The following is a 16998-nucleotide window of genomic DNA, read 5'->3' as shown; positions in this document are numbered from 1 at the left end:
TTCACATTATTCTTAAGTTTTGCACATGAGTGTACCATACAAAGTTTACATATTTGGGCTAAAAGAGTATTTATTTAAGTATTTATTTATTTTTTTGTCTGCTTTGGGGGCAGATGTCCCAGCCTCAGTCACATCATCACTGATTAATACCATATATCAAACAGGAGAGAAAATTTAGAAATAAACAACGGTAGGTAAACTGACAAGCTGTATGCACACAGAAAGATTATGTTAAACAATCATGGTTTACTGTATATTACTTATGACAATGTCAGGTAATTTGTGAATGTCATGTATACAATTGAAGGGCTTGTGTGTAAAAGATGGTAAGTGACATTCTGGTAATTTCTAAGTTCATTAAGAAAAATGGTTATTAGAAGCTATACTGCAGATAAATTGTTTTTGTGTTGTGTTACCAATTTCAGAAGGCTTCACTGAGTCCAATGCAAATTGTATGACATGGCAATTTCACTCGAAAATTGAAGGATGGCACATTTTACTTTGTGACTCAAAAATAACAAAATTGTCACTTACCATGTTTTACATCCGAGCCCTTCAATTATCAATTAACCAGTATTCACAGGTTAATTCTTACAAATAAGCAATTTGGTGGCCAAGCTTGTTGAGTGATTGACTAACGATCTTGCCACTGAAGGTTTCATGTTTAGGTCCTTCTCTGGGTATGGTTGCTTTATGTCCCTAAATAGATTTCATATAATAATTCACCTTATTGTCATGATTCGACAAAGTGGCATAATAGTGATGTTAAATAAGAAAAACACAAAGAAACAAACCAGCATTACTTACTTGTGAATAATGTCCGGTACGGTGACTATACCTGTAGTGTTCAACATCATTTCTCCTGAACCCATATCTCATTACTTCGTCAAACCAGTCTTCTATTTGCCTTTGAAAATCTGGCCCTGGGCCAGCTGGGCTAGGATCCTTATATGTCCACGTTACAGCTACATTCTGACCAACAGTGAATCTTGCTGGAAACAGAATAACCAAACTCATATTGTAATATTCAAGATACCCAATAATACATAATGAGTGATATGATTGTCTTGCTCTAACTTTTGGTGTCTGACAAATTTACAATTCATGATGGGTTAAAGCAACAAGATTCATTATCTCCATTGCTCTTTAATTTTGCCTTAGAATATGCTGTTAGGAAGGTAAAGGAAACTAACGAAGGACCGAAATTAAACGGTGTGACTCAGTTGTTAGCATATGCAGATGATGTAGACTTATTAGGGGATTATATAAATACAATTAAGAATAATGCTAAAATATTTTTCAAAGCAGCTAAACACATAGGTTTGGAAGTTGGCAAAGAGAAAACTAAATATATGCTTACAGGCCAAAACCAAGTGCTAGATAATAATCAAAATCTAATTATTGAAAACAACTCGTTTGAACCAGTTTCCAAATTCGCGTACTTAGGAGTAATACTAACAAATGAAAATGATATTAAAATGCATGTTACTTTTCTCTTCATAAACTTTTGTCTTCTGGTTTAATATTTGGACCTAAAAGGGATGAGGAGACGGGTGAGTGGAGAAGGTTACATAATTTAGAACTACATAATTTGTATTCATGTCCAAATATTATTAGAATGATTAAATCAAGAAGACTTAGGTGGGCAGGCCATGTGGCACGAATGGGAGAGGAAAGAAGAGTTTACAGGATTCTTGTTGGGAAACCTGATGGTAAGAGACCTGTAGGAAGGCCTAGACGAAGTTGGAGGGATAACGTTGAGATGGACCTAAAGGAAATCGGCAGGGATGGAAAAGAGTATATAGATCTTGCTCAGGATAGGGACAGATGGAAGGCCTGTGTTGCTGCAGCCATGAACCTTCAGGTTTAAGAAGGCTAGAGAGTTAGTTCTTTCTATTTCTAGAAAAGTTGAACCAATGCAAGCTCCTTGGTCCACCATTGAATGCAGCCTTTCTAAAGTATGATGATGAAATCATCAGATGTTCTGAAAATGTTTCTTTTTTGTGTGTGTGTGTAATTTATTTTTTACTGTAGCATTAAATATACATATAAATCAATTTACTTTTCCTTGTACAGGTAGGAATTGTTTGTTCTTTACATAGATGTAAATAAAAGCTGAAGGATATGCTCATAGACACCTTTCTAGAAGTGAGTTTGGAGGAAGAGGGGTTACTCCTCTCATCTTCTGATGATTACCTTGGACATGCACCACACTAACCCAACATAGAAGAGAGGGGACGTTAATTTTAAACGGATATAAGGATGAAAAGAAAGGAGAGTACAGCAAGAATACAAATCAATATACATAGTATATTTATATTCTAAGGAAATCCAAGCTCATACACAAAAAGAGCTATCGAACTAATTAGTAACACCGAAAAACTTGACCAAATTTATATTGCCAAGTTTAAACGTAATGTCCATGTCATCTACCTTCAAGTTTCTTGTGAACATTTTAGACACATGTAAAACATCAGAACTATTCCATGAAAAATTAAGTGGAAAACATCCTCCTGTTGTTTCGACTCAGTAAGGTTGGTCAGTTCCTGAATGGTGTTCTTTAATCTACAAGGTTACATACTTTTTGGAGAGGAAATGTTTGATGACTGGATCATTAATGGACACGAATTATTTTCCAGTTGTGTTTGTTACATAATTAAGGAATGGTATAATATTTGGTTTCAATCTCATTTTCTTTGAGGGGGATAAAAACATCTTTGGCAGGCATAAAAATAATTTTATTTTGGAATACATAACATATATAACAAATATTTGCTCAGGCTCTCACTCGCTTTGGTTTTATATACGCCTTCATGGCGTGGTGCAAAGCACAGGGGAGCACTTTACTTTTTTTTAACTTTACATTTATTGACGAGTGCGAATGGTGCGAATTGAGGTCCATCTTGGTGTGAAAAGGGAGATCCTGTTCAGGAATCAGTGTGCTACCTTTTCGATGGTGAACATATCGAAGATCGAATATCGATTATACACTTGAGATCGAGAAACTCAATCGGATGACGTTCAAGTTAAAACCTGTCCGCGTTGTCTTTCTTGTGATTTATCGTTAAATTTACTTATTCTTGTGAGCAAAGAGTTTAATGGCATGTTTTGTGATGTAAATAATGTCAATGCTAGAATCGTTTTCTGAAAGGTAGGAAGCTTGAAGCGAGAGACAACATCGGCACAGACGAGTTTATAAGTTTTTCTCTTATTTTTTGTTTGAGTGTTATCAGTCAGGGCTGTAGTCGAAGGTATACAACGGCATATGCCGTATATTCTCTGGTTATAGCGTAGTAAAACGTCGTTGCCTTGTAATCAAGGAGTCCCGGGTTCGATACCAGTGGCGCAACCACAGGGGCCCCAAACCTTGGAAAGAAAGCAATTCTAAGGGGGCAAGGGGGGGAACATTGGGCGCCTGCAAGGGCATCTGCAGGAGGCATAGAGGAGCAATTGCCCCTCTCAGTTCCAAATTATATGCAAATAAAAATATATTTCGTAAAATTTTCTTGATCGCTTCGCTCGCAATGCCTGCTTTCCTTAGCCTTGTAAAGTTCACAGCCATAGCTGAGGTCGAGGGGAGTCGGCCTGGGTGCCGAGCCAAACAATCTAAATTTAAAAAGTTGTAAAAGAGAGAATGCTTTGGCACCTCGTGAAATTATTTGTGCCCTATTAAATCAAAAGGATTTTCAGTTTGCAACTAATTGAATCTAAAAAATTTCTTGCTGGCTTTACTCGTACTTTCTCTTTGTTTTCAGTAATTCATTGTAAATTACCAGAGAAACAAGTAAGACATCTCTTTATTGATTTTGTCTTAAATGCATGAATAATTGTTTGGAAGGAAAGGACCGTGCATATTTCAGAGACAATTCATACACTTTTTGCTGTTGCTTTATTACGAGGTGGATGAATTGATTATGTATTTAAATAATATACGTACCGGTATGTAAAAAGTAAAGTGCTTCTCTATGCTATGCACCACGCCATGAAGGTGTATAGAGGATGTGAAGTTAGGGCTCAACATTGTCTTAATCTGGCCGCCTTTACCCCCAGGCCCCAGAGTTTTCTCCAGGTATCCAGTTTATACGACGGTGGGTGGGCGCCGGAGCCGCTTGAACAGGTGTACATATATGCGTTAAAGAAACTTTGAATACATACACAATTTAGTGTTGCGTGTTGCATGTATTTTCTTATTTTACGTCGCTCCATGTTGCGTATGGGCAAAACATATGCTGTACATGAAAGTTATACATGTTATTTGTAAAAATAATAATTATATTCCGAATGTATTTATCATGCATTTTCTGTCTTTCAAAAATACAGTTTAGGGCTTGATTTCCATTATTAATATGAAATTAAACGTTTTGAAAAAAATATAGATAATAATAACAGCATAGATGTGTTATTGATATTATTATCGGTATTTTTATCCTCATTTTTGCTTGCCCCCCACAAAAATTCATGGTTGCGCCTCTGTTCGTGGAGGCACATTGTGGTTCGGATCCCGCATCCCGCTTTAAACTGTAGGTCCAATCCTGATTAGCCTTACTATTCACTATGGACTTAAAATACAAACTCAATAAATCAATCAATTGAAAGATAATAAATATGGAGTAGACAAATACAAGGTAACGAAAAAAGTTCTTGCAGTTTTTGACGTCTCATTAATTATGCGTTCACAGAGAGGAAACGAAATAACGCACGTGCCTGCCAAGCGATCGGGAGTTAGTCTGACCATCGACTGTCAGTAATAGGCTACAGTCACGTTGCGCACACACAGCAGTCGTAGCTCGTCCAGTGGCGAAGAGAAATGGAGGTATCGAAGCAGCTTGTTTGCGTGTGTTTGGGGTATGACTTTAAAGTGGGCCTGTCAGCTGCCGTATCAAGTCACCTGCCAGGCATTGGTTCCAGAAATTCCGTTCTGGAGTTGTGAGCCTTTCGGATGAACCTCGCAGTGGACGACCACATGTGTTGGATGACGAGACCCTGAAAGCAGCCATCGAGGAGGACAGTGGTCTAACGTGTGATGAACTTGCAGAAAGGTTCCACGTTTCCACTGAAACAGTCAGACTGCACCTGCATGGGATAGGGAAGTCATACAAGTTAAGCAAGTGGGTACCCCACACATTGTCGGCAGCCAACAAGGAACAACGAGTGACAGCCTGTTTGTTCTTGCTCACTCGGCACCTGAACACACCCATATTTGATCGCTTGCTCACTGGTGACGAAAAGTGGGTCCTCTATGACACTCCCAAGCGTACCAGACATTGGTTGTCGCCACGTGACCCTGTTCCTCACACCTGAAGACCACCTCTGCACCCACGAAAGGTTATTCTCTCTGTATGGTGGAATTGTCGGCAAGTGGTGCATTACGAGCTCCTTTCACCTGGTCAGACCATCACTGCTGACCTCTACTCTCAGCAGTTGCAAAGGGTGCACCGTGCATTGCGGCAGAAGGAGCCGGCATTGGTAAATCGCAAGGGTGTGCTGTTCCTGCACGACAATGCCAAGCCACATGTGGCAAAGAGGACCCGGGAGACCCTTCAGCAACTCGGCTGGGAGACACTGTGCCATCCACCATATTCACCGGACCTTGCACGAACAGATTACCGCTCCCTCGACTACCACCTCCGTGGGAGATCCTTCGCAAATGAGGGAGACCTGCGGAACGCACTAACGGATTTGGTTGCAACCAAGACCGCCGAGTTTTATCAGCATGGTATTGTGCAGCTGCAGGAACGTTGGCAAAAGGTGTTGGATGCTGATGGAGATTACTTCGAAACCTTCGTCGTCATATTGTAATCAAGGGGTCCCGGGTTCAATTCGATACCCGGTGAAGGCACAGGGCACAGTGGTTCGGATCCCACTTTAAACTGTAGGTCCAGTCCCGATTATCCTTTCTGTGCATAAAGTGGACTTAAACAACAATTCAATCAATTTAAAGAACAATATCAAACACATGAAATACAATAACATGCTGTACTGCAGAAGAGGGGCCAGTGGGGGCCATGTCCCCTCCCCCCTCGACCTATGAAATATTTTAATGTGAACCTACGAAATGAACATTGACGATTTTTCAAATTTGTTAAAATTTCGAATTTGTCATTGCATATTTTTTTTTGGGAAGACTCCAGAATTCTTCAGACTGCAATATTGAGTAGTTTTAGTTTTATAACCATTGATGCAAGGCTACCAGTCGTCCCGATTTTGTTGGGACAGTCCATTATTTGTCCCGATTTAGTTGGGACTGTCCATTATTCGTCCCGATTTAGTTGGGACAGTCCATTATTCGTCCCGATTTAGTTGGGACAGTCCATTATTCGTCCCGATTTTGCTGGGACAGTCCATTATTCGTCCCGATTTTGCTGGGACAGTCCATTATTCGTCCCGTTTAGTTGGGACAGTCCATTATTCGTCCCGATTTAGTTGGGACAGTCCATTATTCGTCCTGATTTTGTTGGGAAAGTCCATTATTCGTCCCGATTTAGTTGGGACAGTCCATTATTCTTCCCGATTTTGTTGGGACAGTCCATTATTCGTCCCGATTTAGTTGGGACAGTCCATTATTCGTCCCGATTTAGTTGGGACAGTCCATTATTCGTCCCGATTTAGTTTGTACTGTCCATTATTCGTCCCGATTTAGTTGGGACAGTCCATTATTCGTCCCGATTTTGTTGGTACAGTCCATTATTCGTCCCGATTTAGTTGGGACAGTCCATTATTCGTCCCGATTTTGTTGGGACAGTCCATTATTCGTCCCGATTTAGTTGGGACAGTCCATTATTCGTCCCGATTTAGTTGGGGCAGTCCATTATTCATCCCGATTTAGTTGGGACAATCCATTATTCGTTCCGATTTAGTTGGGACAGTCCATTATTCGTCCCGATTTTGTTGGGACAGTCCATTATTCGTCCCGATTTTGTTGGGACAGTCCATTATTCGTCCCGATTTAGCCCGACCCTGTGGCCGAGTGGTTAGCATATCGCGCTTCGACGCCAAGGGTCCCGGGTTCGAATCCCGGTCGGGCTTGGTTGTTTGTGAATGTCCATTCATCAATTTCATCATTTCATCACTCATCCCCATCTTCGCAAATTAGCCAAGAGGCACAAAACGCGAAGTAAAATAAACTAAATCAAATCGTCCCGATTTAGTTGGGACAGTTCATTATTCGTCCCGATTTAGTTGGGACAGTCCATTATTCGTCCCGATTTTGTTGGGACAGTCCATTATTCGACCCGATTTTGTTGGGACAGTCCATTATTCGTCCAGATTTTGTTGGGACAGTCCGGCGCAGTGGTAGCGTCATTACCTTGTAATCGAGGGGTCCCGGGTTCGATACCCGGTGGAGGCACAAGTGGTTCGGATCCCACTTTAAACTGTAGGTCCAGTCCCGATTAGCCTTACTGTGCATAAAGTGGACTTAAAACACCAACTCAAACTTTTGGCTTAAATTCCAAAATAAATTATTCGTCCCAATTTAGTTGGGACAGTCCATTATTCATCCCGATTTAGTTGGGACAATCCATATTTCGTCCCGATTTAGTTGGGACAGTCCATTATTCGTCCCGATTTTGTTGGAACAGTCCATTATTCGTCCCGATTTAGTTGGGACAGTCCATTATTCGTCCCGATTTAGCCCGACTAGTGTTGCTCACGAGACAAGACTTTGGCCTGTCTCGTCTCGTGGAAGTCTCGTGGAAATGCTGTCTCGTCTCGAAAATATTCGTTTGTCTCATGACACATGGTCAATCTCGTCTCGTCTCGAATTTTTAAAAGCCTGTCCCGTCTCGTCCCGTGGACAACACTAAGCCCGACCCTGTGGCCGAGTGGTTAGCACATCGCGCTGCGACGCCAAGGGTCCCGGGTTCGAATCCCGGTCGGGCTTGGTTGTTTGTGAATGTCCATTCATCAATTTCATCATTTCATCACTCATCCCCATCTTCGCAAATTAGCCAAAAGGCACAAAACGCGAAGTAAAATAAAACTAAATCAATCAATCAATCAAACCAAGAGGCACAAAACGCGAAGTAAAATAAACTAAATCAAATCGTCCCGATTTAGTTGGGACAGTTCATTATTCGTCCCGATTTAGTTGGGACAGTCCATTATTCGTCCCGATTTAGTTGGGACAGTCCATTATTCGTCCCGATTTTGTTGGGACAGTCCATTATTCGTCCAGATTTTGTTGGGACAGTCCATTATTCGTCCCAATTTAGTTGGGACAGTCCATTCTTTTTAATGCCAGTCACGACATTTTTCGAAGCAGCCTTTATGCTAAAACGTCTCGTTTTTTGTTTTTGGTTAACTCATATTTAGACATGTTCTCTGTTCTGTATATAAATTATATGATACGTATCACCAATTATTTTATTCTATCAATTTCAGCATATCGTCACTCATCCTCATCGTTGCGATTAGACTTGGCAGAAAAGTGACATAAAATATCCTAATTCAATCAACCCCACAACATTTCGAATCTTCTCTTTGTTCCACACTTTCGATTTGGCGGTCTTACCTACACGTAAGTTAGATAATGAATACGTAATGCTATATCTCTATTCTTTATACCTTCTTTTTACCTATTCACGTAATAATAACAGGATAGTATTAATTAATTTATGCATTATGAAAAGACCTATAAATTATATTAACGCATTAATTGAAACATATATTATTATTATTATTATTATTATTATTATACTATTTATTATTATAATAATTATGATACACTTTGTTCGAACCCCCTAGATATACTTATTTATAAATACCTACCTGGTCCCTCCCTCAAAAATATCCTGGGTACGGGCCTGCTGTACTGCCCTTACGCTCAAATGCAATCATTAAAATACGCGTTTAAAAATACCTTCTTGTCACACAGCTAATTTTATGCTAATTATGGGTATATCATCATCATTAATATTCTACTATCAACGGATTTTTTGCAGAAGTCAACATGACTTTATGCATATGTTTAATGAAAATATATTCCAAAGTTAATGGAAACACGCTCTTCTCTTGAAGCCTCACGAACAGTGCTGGAAGTGAGGGAGGATGCAGGGGAGGTGTCTCCCCCCAGCTGGCGAAATTTTCGCAAAGCATCCCCCATCTGTCTCGCCATGTTAAACCACAGGAGCACCCCCTCCCCAGCTAACCCCAAGGCTGGACCCAAACATGCCTCCAGCTAACATTTTTCACTTCAGGCCCTGTTCACGAAACTTAGCGTATATCTGAAAAATTTGGGACTACAACATTGGCATGATTTTCCTTAGCACTGTTTTCCTCGAAGAAAAATATTCCAGTAAAAATACATAAAAAACAAGCACGTGTCTATTACCTGTAATATGCATATTGTTTCAAATCAATTAGTACTTTTGGCAACTATTGAATAACATGTTCATATTTTTCATAATGACACATATCCGGAGACACTTTCGTCATTTTAGGAGAGAAGAGGAAGGCATCTAAACCAAATATTTTCACGGTTCAGGGCGAGAGTAACATGGGGAGAAGAAGGAAAGGGGAAGAGGAACATTGATGCCAGGGAAATAGGAGCATCGAAGGAATGGGGAACTGACGAAGATCTAAGCCCCGCGACAGGTTAAGTTTGCAGTAACTTTTCGCATAAATAGACCCAAACGTGCGCGCAGAATATAGTTCCGTTGCAATACTGTGGATTTTCTCATTGTCTGTGACATGAACAGCTCGGCGGTTGAGGCAAGACTGGCACGGGAGATGCTGAGCGCCGTTCTGATGTATGTGGTTAATACATAAAACCTGCTTCAAACTTAAGCCCCTATCACACGGAACTGGATTTCTAGTAGGAATGCCCTAGTTGGCCCTGAACTGACTTTCTAGGTAGAAATCATGGCCGCCTGGCTGACTGCTTGACTAGTTTTGAGGAATAGGACATGTTCTAATTGCTACTAACTTTCTTCCACTAGATTCTGTGCAACAGCCAATCAGAGCAAAGTTTCGCCATGTGAAGATAATCTGTGAGTTTGCAAAGTAGCGTTTTTTGTCTGTGGTTTCCGAGTGCATACAGCACGAAAGGCATGTCGACTTACACCGTCTATGGTGAGTGTACGGTGTTTACAATTGAAAAAGTTAAAATATTATTCCATACGTGTTTAGTAAACGTTGTAAAGTATGTATTTTATCAGCGCCATTCTTCTCTACCTAAAACCATTTAATACGAAGCGATATTCCTCTCGGTTGAATAGTTATCGTATTTTAAAAGTGTGAAGTGATACGTTGTTTACATCTCGCGCGGCCGCCATTATGGGAACGAAAGACTATCGACAAGTACGGTGTAACAAGTACCGTGTGAGGCGAAAACTAGAACATTCCTACTGGATATCAAGTTCCGTGTGATTCAGGCTTTAACCTGTCGCGGGGCTTAGACAGAATTCGAACAATGAAATCAGCTAAGAAGATTTGAAGAGAGAGAGACAGAGAGAGAGACAGAGAGAGAGAGAGAGAATTAACACGAACCGAGAAAGAATGGTATATAGAGATAAATGGGAACATGTAGAAAGGGGAGGGGTGGTAGAAGGAGAGAGCAGGATATGTTTGCGAAACTGGTATAGCCTACGTTTACCACCAGATTTTTTTTTTTGGTGGTCACATTTCGTACCGTATTATACTGAAATTAGTAGTTGTTCTATTTTGTTGTTAAATTTGCAAACCTCAGTCAAGAAAATTATTTGAAGGTTAACATGGAATTTTATTATGCTTACGTTGCGTGATAATAATTTTTGGAATTCTGAAAGTCTTCGAACCAATTATTCTTTGGATTAAGTGGTAGTAAAAAGAAAAAGAACAAAAAAAACCCACTGTTCTCGCATTTTACACCCACTATTCACTCGGTTATTCTGTCGGAATACTAAATGAAGTGAACTTTCTTGCTGTTGTCGATTATCAAAACAATACGCTTTTCTCTTTCTTTCTAAGGCTCTGTCCGAAGTGCAGACTTGAAGTATGGTCTTGGCGGAAGTGACGTCACGTCACCTACAGTTCGAAAGCGCCAAGCGTGCAGTACAGATAGTTGGTGACTAGGTCACGTGGTTTCCACACTCGTTGTTCATTTGTTTACAATCACGGAGAAAGAAAGCGAGCAGCACAGGTAGATATACGTTATTGGCCAGCAAGTTGTTGTTTATAATTTTCAGGTTCACCTGACCCTCTCACGACTTCCAGTCTCATCGAAATGTCGCAAATGCACGCTTGAGGCCATTACCGAAGCTCCAACCACCCTTACACAGTAGAAATTGCCACAATCTTGCCTTTTGCCACAAATATTGTGTTTCCATTCATGACTAACCTGTTAGCTACCTTCAAATCTCAAAACAACACCTAACTAAAAATTAAATGATTATTATCAGAAGAAGATGTTGTTTACGTTCCTGCTAGATGGAGCTGAATTTCCAGGCAGCACATACTCCAGGATTTCCCCATGCCACCGTCTGAACGTGCCTTGAAATTCAATCACGAGCGGCGGGCGTTCTAGACTTCGTGTCGACCCCCTGGTGGTGGGTTCTGGAACCTCGAGCTTGTTCCTAGCCTTCGTATGCTTGTAAATCACTCACGGAATTTCCGAACGCGAAATGTATTTACACAAGGTCTTATGACGTGTAATGCCATCAAATGCAACTTTACGAAAACAGATTGTCTAGATCCTTAGCATTTGGTCGGCAAACTTGTAAAAGAGAAGATAAGGTTTAAATGGGCAAATGTCATGAGGGAACTGGATAATATACATGGGAACTGTCAGTATGATGTCACGTGATTGTTTGAGGAGATTGAGGTGTTACAACCTCAATTTTTCTCGTAATTAAATGTTCCTTGTCAAATACATTGCACTATTATTGTGTATACTCGCATATACATTGAAACTAATGGATATTTGATATTTATTATTTAAGCGTCGTTTTTAACAAATGTCAAGTATCCATTAGTTTCATTGTGTTGACATGTGAACTGACATTAATATAAAATGTCATGTATCTAAGTAGAGTAATTGCCCTTCTCCGTGGCATAGTGGTTACAGTAACGCGTTACGAAACCAGAGGTCCTAGTCAATCGTGTGAACTTCTTTAAATAACTTGAAATGTTGCTTCTGATCATGTACATTGAATTAATTATATACAGGGTTAATCAAAATGATGTCTACAAAATTAAACGCTTATTATAATAAAAGTTTATAATTATTTATATGAAAATTGGAGCTTACGTTACTTTGCAGTGAATTTAGTTAGACAGTGGCGGCGATATGGTGCCAAAACTGGAGCATAGTGGGGGTGCAAAAATAACGGGGGGGGGGGGCACTGCGTCCTTGCGCCTATAATAGCCGCGACTTTACTTACAAGTGATGTGTACTCCGTGGAGTAATCCCTACACAAGTCAAGGCAATAGCCAAATTCAGACTTTACATTCTGCTGAATCTCGCTATCGACTTATGTGATGGCTTCGGTTTTGCGTTATGGTTCACAAAACCCGAAACGAAGAAATCCATTTAGCGTAAGGTAAAGATAACCTTTCAAACGCTGCAATTAATTACTTTTCTGCTGTATTGATAACTTCATAGTTTTTCCGGCATAAAGTGGATCCGGGCTCACCTAGCAATATACATGGGAAGTCTAATGTATTGTACAGGCAACTCTAATAAGATGAGTACGAGTGCATGTGTGGAAAGTTCTGAAGCCGTACCATGAAAGTTATTACATCAAAAATACAGTGTTGTGACTGTTATAATAATTTAACATAAAATGTGTTGGGCGAACGGAAACTGATGTAGAATACGTGGCAACACTGTCAGGAAAAGGTAATAATACCGAGCATGTGCTATCAGGCAGTGAGCAATGTCAGTTTGGGTCGGTGCATTGAGTGCTGTGGTGTATGTACGACGTTGAAATGAACACCATTTTCTGCACTGTTCTAAAACATGTTTACAAAGGTAGAACATTGATTACGGATCAAAGTCCAGGATGCCTGTGGAAAAAATTCACGACAACGTCAGCAAGACTCGCATGATGCCTGTAGCAACAATACCTAGACGTATCTGATGGTTGAATATTGGGTAAGTGCATTTCTTTAGGAGGTTGCGATGCGTCGGTGAGAACAACCTCAACATGAGGAGAATTGCATCATGCTGGGTTCCCGATATTGTCACCATTGTGCAACCATCAGGTAAGGCTAGTTATTGTTGCTTCAAGATTCATGCAAGTTTTGATCACATTCTTGTGCTTTTTTGCCATGTTCCAACCTGGATTTTCATCCACAATCACTGTTCTACCTTTGTAAACATGTTTTAGAGCAGTACAGAAAATGGTGTTCATTTCAACCTCCTACATACACAACAGCACTCGCTGCAATGACCACTTTTGGCACTCCTCACACCAGCATGGCTCCAAACTGACATTGCTTACTGCCTGATAGCACATGCACGGTGTCATTACCTTTTCCTGACAGTGTTGCCACTACTTTATTTACAACCCACGTATATGAAATCTCTAAATCAAACATGGCGTTGCAGAAAATGTTTGAAAACGAGGTGGAGTAGGCCTAGCTTGCACAAAATCAGTAATACAATACATATGAAAACTTACATGTGCGTCATATATGCTTCTGGTACATAATATAAGTCTTCATATATTTACATTATTGCACAAAATGAAATGATGGAACAATGAGTGAGTTTTGCTTGAATGAACATTCATTTTTTCAAATCCATCCAGAATCCCGAAGTTTTCTCGCAATCAGTAATGACGCTAAAAACCGGCCCACATTCACAGCGTACAACGGTTATTGTGACAAAATCCTGTTTCCGTGCTGGCTGCTTCGAGGAGGAGGGATTTTACAGTTGCCGCTTCTTGTCCAAACACAGTGACCCGCGGTGACGTCGACACTTCGGGCAGGAATGAGTGGCGTGCTCAACGGGAGTTGCTGTGGCCCATAATCCCCCCCCCCCCTTTTAGGGCCCAGTATTCCTAAAAGAAGAACGTCAAAGACAGGAAAAATTGCAAAGTTAGAGATGACTACAAAAAATTGTACACGTAACTTCCACCCACCTTCGAATATCAAAAACGATTTGATTTTACTACTGAGCCAGAGATGCCGGGTTCGAATCTCGGCTTGGCAATGGGTGCTCTTTGTGTGTCCCTTCATCAATTTTATCGTATCGTCTTCGCGAGAAGCGAAGTAAAATAAACCAAATCAAACAATAAATCAATGAATGATTTGATTTGCTTTTTTTTATACACATTTCGTTAATCGCGAAGATGCTACGACAAAATTAATGAAGGGACAAACACAAAGAACACCCATGTCCAGGTAGGGGTTCGAATCCGGAACTCCTGCTGTCGTAGCGCGCTGTGGTAACAACTCCCCCACGGTTGGTTGATTTGATGGTTGATATGATGTTTTAAGTCCACTTTATACACAGAAAGGCTAATCGGGACTAGACCTATAGTTTAATGTGGGATCCGAATCACTATATGCCTCCATCGTGTACCGATCGGGGACCACTTGCACTCCCCCACGGAGGTCAGCCGACAACAAAGATGAGAGGAAGGCGCTAACCATTCGGATACGCGGGTATCTGTAAAGCAAACTGCATTTTTCCTGAGTAGTAATTTTTAATTGAATTTTTGAAATACCACCCTTATATATGATTAATGTTTTTTCAAAAATTTTGCATTGCTTGATTTCCCTAATTTCCCATCTCACGATCACGTTACTGAAGGATCCGGGCTCGAGCCCTGGCCTTTGCATGAGTGTTTCTTTGCAACCACTCTTCACCCGTTTAATTTAATCAACGTTCATCGTCATGGCAGAAATTAGGTAAAGCGATGGAAGAGAGAAAAAAATACAAATAATTTCCACCAGTGCATCTGCAGGGCACTGTGAAATCAGGAGCCTAGAATTCTCTGTTTATGATTGTCCCTCACGACTTTCATAAGCTCATAGCTACTTATTGCGATTAAATCTATACAGCTAGAAAAACCGATGGGGGATAAACAGGTAACAAAACACATCTTTAAACACACCTTTTTCTACTTTCTTCAATGATATTCATTTGGCTTTTTGAGTTCTGGGATACATTTTTCATTTCTATTTTTTTCATTATTCACTGCAGGCAGAGTACAACACATGGGAACAAGAATGCACGCTCGTCACGAATTCCGGCCTGAATTGTTCTTTGTGAGGTCCGTTCATTAGTTTAATCATGTCATCACTCATCCTCATTTTTGCGATAACCAAATATCGCAGAAAAGCGAAGTAAAATAAACAAAACCAACAACAAGAATTAGAACACGCGTCCTTTTGTCCAAATAAGTACATCCGTATTTATGATTGTTTAGCTTATCCGTTTTATTTATTGGAGGCCAAGAGATTAGTATATTTAAATAAAACACTACTAAAACGAGAGCAAGAGAGAGCGTGAGCAAATATTTGTTATTTAATCATTATATATTCCATATTTGAAAAAAAAAGCATAACATTTTTGTCTGCACATAAGACCTTCCAATTGCATAAATAATAAAAGTACATCCCATATTATACATACATATTGTACAACGTTTAAAAAGTAGTGTAAATACAGAGAACATAAGTACTGCAGAAAAATTTTCCCTTAGTTCATTAGAGGATTTACAAAGGAAGCGAAGGTAATCCAATCCCCTATTTGTCCTATAGGAGATAGACTGGGGGACCTGTAAGCACGGGCTTTCAACCATTAGAGCAGGGGTGAGGGGAAAGGGAGGTAGAGGCAGAAGTCTTCTCTTTGCCTTTGGAAACCCGTTTCTACCTGGAACTGGTGAGGCGGAGGAAGAGCGAGCTAGGCATCTTTGCCCGCTGAACGCACCGAGGGACGAGAAGCGAGTGAAAAAAAAGTGTTGCATATGAACTGTGGTTTCAACAACAATAAATATTGTGATTTGAAAATAATTAGAGATTTGAGATGGATTGATCTATCTCTGCTAGACTAGCTACTCCTCAGTGCACGTCACTGCTCAAACAGGGAGCAGCGGTAGGACTAATTTGCTGTTTGACCGCAAGTTTCTTCGTAGGTAAGCCCGGCAACAGAGGGTCACTTCCATAAAGGCGTTTTTCGCGCCGGCTGTTATCGTGGCCACACTCTGAAGGAAGTTCAACTTTCACCTTAGCATCCAGAGAAGGCACATAGTTGGAAACAGAGTTGTCAAATCTAGCTCATCCCACATTACAAATTTTTCATGCTGACAGTTTAAGTATCGAAAAGTAACTGTTGATAGGACTGCTTCTATTGCAAAAAAAGTAACTCTGTTACTGTTACTGCTACTTACTTTTAAAGATAGGTTTAGATTTCGTCAAAAAGTAACTGTTACTCCTAACTAGTTACTTCCAAACACTGGATACATGTAACTGAACACTTGTATCTCACGTAATATTGTATTTATTTTGTTCGTTTGTATAAGTTTTCCGGCGTTAAATGGCACAACAACCACAGACTGAAAGAACGTCACCGGTGCGGGATCCCGACTGGAACGGGGGGGGGGGGGGAAGAAATCCCGTCCCGTTCTCGACTTCGGAAATTTATTTCCCGAATTAGTTTTCGTACCAGAAATGCAGAAAACAATCACTTAAGATAGAATGACGAGATTTCCACAGCGTCGGGAAATTTTTAACATTTTCCTTTCCGAAAATTTCCCGACTTGGTCGGAAAATTGCAACTATTTTCCCTTCCCGAAAGTCGGGATTTAAAAAATTTCCCGTCCCGACCAAAAGACTTCTGTCCAGCACACCCCTGCCGCCGACGAATAAAAGGATTTCTAATCAGTGTTGCCACAATCTGAAGGCACAATTTCCCTTTCCAAGGTACAAAAAATCCCTATTTGGACTATTTTTCCCTTCACCTAAACAAATATAATAATAATAATAATTATTATTATTATTAGCAGTGGTAGTAGTAGTAGGAGCAGCAGCAGCAGCAGGAGTAATAAAATTTCCGTTGGTGGATGTTCG

The 16998-nt window shown here is 40.3% G+C and overlaps 1 protein-coding gene across 1 annotated transcript in view; it reads right to left on the bottom strand.

The window, feature by feature from the left end:
* LOC145977918 (venom allergen 5-like) overlaps positions 1-16998 on the bottom strand; it is a 119439-nt gene that overhangs the window by 9352 nt on the left and 93089 nt on the right. Inside the window, exon 5 of the mRNA XM_083110233.1 lies at positions 808-992. Within this exon, the coding sequence (XP_082966359.1) occupies positions 808-992 (185 nt within the window). The remainder of the gene's footprint in view (positions 1-807; positions 993-16998) is intronic.

Source organism: Lepisma saccharinum, chromosome 24 (genome assembly GCF_977018435.1).
Source record: "Lepisma saccharinum chromosome 24, izLepSacc3.1, whole genome shotgun sequence".
Classification (NCBI taxonomy): domain Eukaryota; kingdom Metazoa; phylum Arthropoda; class Insecta; order Zygentoma; family Lepismatidae; genus Lepisma; species Lepisma saccharinum.
The sequence above is the reverse complement of the archived record's forward strand: the minus strand, read 5'-3'. Positions and strand labels throughout refer to the sequence as shown.